The following is a 6,864-nucleotide window of genomic DNA, read 5'->3' as shown; positions in this document are numbered from 1 at the left end:
TCGTCTCTCTTATTTCACTCTCTATATTTTGGTTTCTCAAGTTCAACTCTGTTGCATAATATTGGAATGGTTTAGTTAAAATATATCCTAAGAAAAATGCTAGTCTGAGAAATTGATTCACTATACCCAGAGCAAATAAAATGTGCCATAATGTTAAGGTTTCAAATAATGCACATTGGAAAAAGTTGTTAAGCTATGGTTGCAAGTACTGTAAATGTAAATATTATTTTCAAGGTTACATGTATTCTCACTAGTATCTTTTCCAAGTAAATCTGGCAAGGACTTGCTGGTGGGTTCATTTTCCCAATGAACCAGTGAGTCTTAATCTATTCTCAGGCTAAACTCCATTCTCCAACCTGACCTTAGATCTCATGAATGCTTGTCATTGGTCATCAGAGTTACACATTCAGTCCTAGCTCTGGAAAAACAAGTCAAACCCTTGTCATACTCCAGATGAGTCAGTCCCATTATTTTCACATTTTAAGTACAACAGTGTAAATTACATAAAGTAAAATCAATGAGCACCGTATCTGTCAAATTCATTACCAATGTGAGACTTAAAGTCTGTGGACAAAATGACAGCAACTTGAATGGAAGTTTATAAATGAATGTGGCTGCCAAATGGAAGGAGACAACCCAGAGAATTTCACAAGCTATCATTTGAGATATTTCCCACCCCTCTTTTGAGGCAATTTCTGTATAATCATGTAGGCTTTAGAGTATTTTTAATTACATATATTGTTCTAAACCCTGAAATCTATATTGACCCCATTGAAGAGAAAAATATTTTCTTAATTGAAGAGTATGTATTAAATGGCAGGATCCAAAACATTTGCAAATATTCACAAGAGAAATTAAAAAAAAGAAGACGCATAATCTTTAGATCACAATTATTGTTTAAACTCAGCATTAAAGAATAGTTCCCGAGGTCCTGGTAATTCTTGAGGGGAATTATCCAGTAAATTAAATTGATTAATAAAAGTGGGACAGGGAAAATTATTGATCTGCCCATGTTTTCAGAATCCTGAATAAGGACAACATATTGGTACAATCAGAACATGCATTTACCTGGATTACTTAGGTGGTTTTAACTGGGTTATTTAGGTGTTGGGTGACAATATTCATTTAGTTGTATTTAGTCCCTTTCTAATCAAGGGATGGTCCTTAGACTAATAGCACTGGCATTTCCCAAGAGCTGGCGAGTAAAATAGATTATTAGTCCCCATCCCAGAACTAGAATCTGTGTTCTGAAAAGATCTCTAACTGATTCATATGCATATTAAAGTTGGGAAGCAGCACTCACAGTCAGTAGGGAGCTATCCCAGGACTGAAGTGCAGTTAGTTGGGCCTCTCTGAAAATCTGCACTATTTTTATTGTTCCTCCTCTTTCTTTCACAGGAAAGAGAGAAACACAGTATTTCTGCAAAAGACTCATAGTACCCACAAGACAGAGACAATGAATTCACTGGACCGTTGGAACCCTTCAGAAGTCCAATTCTGCTTTGCTCTGGTGAACAATTCATGCCCGAGAAACCTGAGGTCTGGGCTGAGTGCCTGCGCCTTGTATGTTGTCATGATCGGTGCCATAGTAATGACCATGCTGGGCAACCTGGTTGTGATCATTTCCATTGCCCACTTCAAGCAGCTCCACTCCCCCACCAACTTCCTGATCCTCTCCATGGCCACCACTGACTTCTTGCTGAGCTGTGTGGTCATGCCCTTCAGTATGATCCGGTCCATTGAGTCCTGCTGGTACTTTGGAGATCTCTTCTGCAAAGCCCACAGCTGCTGTGACATCATGCTCTGCACCACCTCCATTTTTCACCTCTGCTTCATCGCGGTGGACCGCTACTATGCTGTTTGTGACCCTTTACATTATGTCACCAAAATTACCATCTCCCTTGTAGGAGTCTTTCTATTCATCAGTTGGTCTATTCCCATCTTTTTTGCTTTTGGCCTGGTATTCTCAGAATTAAACATAATTGGTGCAGAAGACTTTGTTGCAGCCATTGACTGTACAGGTTTATGTGTGCTGATATTTAACAAGCTCTGGGGGGTGCTGGCCTCCTTTATAGCCTTCTTTCTCCCTGGGACGGTAATGGTGGGAATTTACATACATATTTTCACAGTAGCCAGGAAGCATGCTAAGCAAATTGGCACAGGTTCTATGATGAAACACGTTGGGTCAGAAAGCAAAATGAAGGCATCAACCAAAACAGAAAGCAAGGCCACCAAGACTTTGAGCATCGTCATGGGCGTATTTGTGTTGTGTTGGCTGCCCTTTTTTGTCTTGACAATCACAGACCCTTTCGTTAATTTTACAACGCCTGAAGATTTGTACAATGTTTTTCTCTGGTTGGGCTATTTTAATTCCGCTTTCAATCCCATTATATATGGTATGTTTTATCCTTGGTTTCGCAAGGCGTTGAGGACAGTCATCTCAGGAATGATCTTCCACCCTGACTCTTCCAACCTAAGCATATTTCCTGCATGTGCTTAGGCAATGCTCTCCATTTTCTACAATTCTTTCCTACTAGGGAAACTGGATGTTCTTTCTCCCTAGAGGTAAGGGAGTGGATTGACTGGACAAGGATACTCTTCCAGTTGCTGTAATAGACACCTGCGTATTAGTCACTCAGTTGTGTCAGACTCTTTGTGACACCATAGATTATAGCCTGCCAGGCTCCTCTGTCCATGGAATGCTCCAGGCAGGGATACCGGAGTGGGTTGCCATTCCCTTCTCCAGGAGATCTTCTTGACCCAGGAATCAAACCCTGCATTGCAAGTGGATTCTTTACCATCTGAGCCACCAGCTAGTGTAGTAGACACCTAGGTAGAAGCAGTAGATCTAGCCTTCTGGTTATACCAGAGCTCCCAAAGTGGTCAGTTTCTGGAGTTCTAGGGGAGACACCTCCAGTAAAAAGACACTCTCTCCCAAGACTTGTTGATTCCCGAATTTCCAAAATTAGAGATTTAGATTTTCACTCCTTTGGCATGTCAGATGGGGATCTTCTTTTTATCCTCTAAACATCAAAAGAGGAGACAGTTGGATTTCACACTTTTAATAGCCATGTAGAGTTTATCTAAGTCTTTCCTGAGCTTATTACATTTTGGGAGAGTGGGGAGAGCTTGAGAATGCTGTGAGGCTGAAGTACAGAGCATGTGAGGACATGGAAAGGGAGAAGGAAGCAGCTGCAGTTGCTTCCAGTTTTACTGATTCTGATTTAATCTCTTAAAAAAGATTTCAAGTGACTTTTGCAATAGTTTGATAAAAATGGACTGTCTCATTAAATGAGCAGAATGGATAAAGAAGGATTTTAGGAATGTATTCTTTCTCTAACATATGTTTTTGATCTATATAGTCACATGGCCCACGTGTATACATACAAGCGCTGTGAACATCTCTTTGGCTATGTGTGTACATTTTATTCATCAAGATTAAACTTCATTCACAAAACTGAAGTTCTTTCCTTCCTGCAGTGTTTTAGTTAATATTTACTGCCAATAATATTTACTGTAAATATTTAATATATTTTGTTATATATTTTTGGTTAATCATTTAGCTCAGTGATTGTCTTTTCTCCATGTTGTTTTGCTTTTCTCCTCCTTCTCCTACCCTAGAAACCTATTTCATCAAATTGTGTCCTTTGTGATCTTTTCACCCTTCACACTATTACTCTGTCTCTCTCACCCAGTGGTCCTTAGCCTGGGGCAGGTTTGCCACTTAAGTGCATTTGGCAAAGTCTAGAGACACTTTGGGTTGTTATTAACCAGTGAGGGAGTTCTACTGACATTTCAAGGGTAGAGGTAAAGGATACTGACAAAAATCATACAATGCATGGAACAGCCTCCCTGACAACAAAGGATTATCTGGCCCCAAACTTCAATAGTGCCATGGTTGAGAAATTCTGCTCTAACGTTATTTAGCCTCACAGCTTCAATTACTACCTCTTCATGTATTTCTCTCAAATATATTTATTTTCAATCTAATTATTTCCTTCAAATTTGAGTTCCTTATTTCTTACTACCAGAGGAGGATATTTTTGGGTGCCCCAATAAGAGCTTAAATTCAATGTAGCTGACATCTTCCTTCTATGTTCCCTGCCCCAGTCGTGTCTCTTCTGCCTTCAACTTTGTATTGGAGTTGCATGCTTAGTCATTCAATTCAGTGCAGTTCAGTTAAGTCACTCAGTCGTGTCTAACTCTTTGCAACTCCATGGACTGCAGCATGCCAGGCCTCTCTGTCCATCACCAACTCCTGGAGTTTACCCAAACTCATTTCCATTGAGTCGGTGATGCCATCCAACCATCTCATCCTCTGTCATCCCCTTCTCCTCTTGCCTTTAATCTTTCCCAGCATCAGGGTCTTTTCAAATGAGTTAGCTCTTTGTGTCAGATGGCCAAAATATTGGAGTTTCAGCTTCAACATCAGTCCTTCCAATGAACACCCAGGACTGATCTCCTTTAGGATGGACTGGTTGGATCTCCTTACAGTCCAAGGGACTCTCAAGAGTCTTCTCCAACACCGCAGTTCAAAAGCATCTATTCTTTGGCACTCAGCTTTCTGTATAGTCCAACTCTCACATCCATACATGACTACTGGAAAAACCATAGCCTTGACAAGATGGATCTTTGTTGGCATAGTAATGTCTCTACTTTTTAATTCATTCAGTTGTGTCCAACTCTTTGTGACCCCAGGGACTGTAGCTTGCCATGCATCTCTGTCCACGGGGTTTTCCAGGCAAGAGCACTGGACAGGGTAGCCTTTTCCTTCTCTTGGGGATCTTCTTGACCCAGGGATCAAACCTGGGTCTCTTGCACCAGAGGTGGATTTTTTACCATCTGAGCCACCAGTGCTGGAGTTAAGTATGCACATATGTGTTGGTTGTTCATGTAGATTATGAGCTTCTTGTGTGCAAGACTCTTTATATTATTCATCTTTGTATCCCACAGTGATTGGTATAGTTCCTTTCCAATAAATATCTCTGGATGCATTCATTAGATAACCAAAACGTAGAAACTTTGAGGAAAATGGGAAGGAGTTCCTCAAATTCATAGAAAGAAACAATGATAAATGATATTGGACAGTGGGGGCTCCTTCTCCTGGCAAGGAAGATGGGGAAAAAGTCCACTTGTAAAGAAGGAATTGAACTGAATTTTAAAAGTGTTCTAATGGGCTTTGGTCATATGTGTACAATGTTGTGCTGGGAAACTTGAGGACAAGGCCAGAAGAGGCACACAGTGGAAAATGACTGATCAGCTCAGAAACACTTGCAACACTCAGACCACAATTTTCATGCTCATGTAATGAACTTCCTGAGGATAGAAATTAAGTCTCTCCTTTCCTAATGCCTCAGTAGTACAAGTGCTATATAGAAAGGTATGGTTGTACAGAAATATTGTTCACTATTTTATGTATTAACAGATTGAGGTTTCCAAATTTATTAATTTTTAATTGAAGAATAATTGCTGTGTTGGTTTCTACCATACATCAACTTGAATCAGCCACAGCAGACTGAGATTTGTTTTTAAAATGTAAATCATTAATAGGCTCATTCTTCCAGCCCAAATGGAATATAGTCACAAACTTAGAATTTGTTCACATGTAGCTAGAGCAACATATTCATCAACCTTAGTTTTTTTTTTTTTTTTGCAGAAAGTAAGGTTGTTTTTCATAACAATAACCAAAAGTCACTGGCAAATTGCAAAGAGAAAACTTGTTACCTTTAACATGTATGTATTTGTTACAAATAAGTGTGTATTTGATTATAGTAATTCTTACAGTGATATCAGAATATTTGGTTAACCAATCCTCCCCCCCCCCCCATTCTCTGACCTGGTAAAATGACATCACACATCTATGCAGTACAGTTAATCTTAAGGTTTCTAATATTCATATAGGTAAATCCTAAGGCTTTCATGAAACTTTTAACTTTTTTTTGAATCTACCCTTGCTTCAGTGTATCTGTTGAGGAAACTACTCATTATTTTAAAACACCTTTAACAATATCTCTACTCCCCTATACCCTCTTGATCTGTCTGTTCTATTGAACATTCATAGCTTCCCAAAGTTAGTACTTGTAATTCAGTAATTTGAATATAACATATTTAAGTACTGAGATGTTTCAGCAAATTACTGTTATCACAGTACAATAAATGAAATCAAAACTGGACATTGCTTAATAGAGAATTAGTTTATTCTCTTCTTAGAACAGTTATGTAGTCCTTTAGGAGGAGATTTTCTCCACCCATAATCCTGAAGGCAGTATTTGGAGGGTAAGGCACTTCTTTTGGAAAATCAAAAGAACAGGAATAGTTCTTCAGACTTCAGGCCAAGTTAGACCTCCTTCCAGGGCCTGATGGGTAATAGACCACTTTATGATAACAGGAGCACTTTATAATCCACTTCCCATGATGAGCCTCTTTTCCTCTTTGGGAATTTAGCACAAATGTTTGGGTTGCTGATTCTGACGGGCTGAATAGGAAGGGCAGCCATTCATTCAGCACATACTTCTTTTCTCCTTAAGATTGCATTAAATGTGTTACTTAACATCAAGAAACTGGGGTCTGAGGCCATGGGGTGGTCCTTTTTGTAGACCACCTAGCTCTTTTTTTTTTTTTAGCCCACTAGGAGCCAAGCTACATAGAGAAGAAATGAAGGAGCAGGTAGAAGCTTCTACCGCAGTCACAATCACGTCTTACCTCAGTGGAGGACTTTTGTAATTTTGAAAGGGTGTCCCATGAATGTTAGTTCAGTTGCTTCACAAAACAGCTTCACATGCTCTTCTCAGGCCAGTCCATATAAAAAGTGAATCATCCCACTCTTATTCCTAATCCAAAATAGATCTTCTATCTAGGTATTAT

The 6,864-nt window shown here is 39.4% G+C and overlaps 1 protein-coding gene across 1 annotated transcript; it reads left to right on the top strand.

Moving 5' to 3' along the window:
- The first annotated feature begins 1,456 nt into the window (after positions 1 to 1,456).
- LOC138089987 (trace amine-associated receptor 4-like) lies at positions 1,457 to 2,500 on the top strand. The gene has a single exon (XM_068985566.1). The coding sequence runs from the start codon at positions 1,457 to 1,459 to the stop codon at positions 2,498 to 2,500; it is 1,044 nt and encodes a 347-aa protein (XP_068841667.1).
- Positions 2,501 to 6,864: the final 4,364 nt, after the last annotated feature.

The sequence above is a fragment of the Capricornis sumatraensis genome, chromosome 13 (genome assembly GCF_032405125.1).
Source record: "Capricornis sumatraensis isolate serow.1 chromosome 13, serow.2, whole genome shotgun sequence".
Lineage (NCBI taxonomy): Eukaryota > Metazoa > Chordata > Mammalia > Artiodactyla > Bovidae > Capricornis > Capricornis sumatraensis.
Note: the sequence above shows the minus strand (reverse complement) of the source record. Positions and strands in the feature narration are given on the sequence as shown.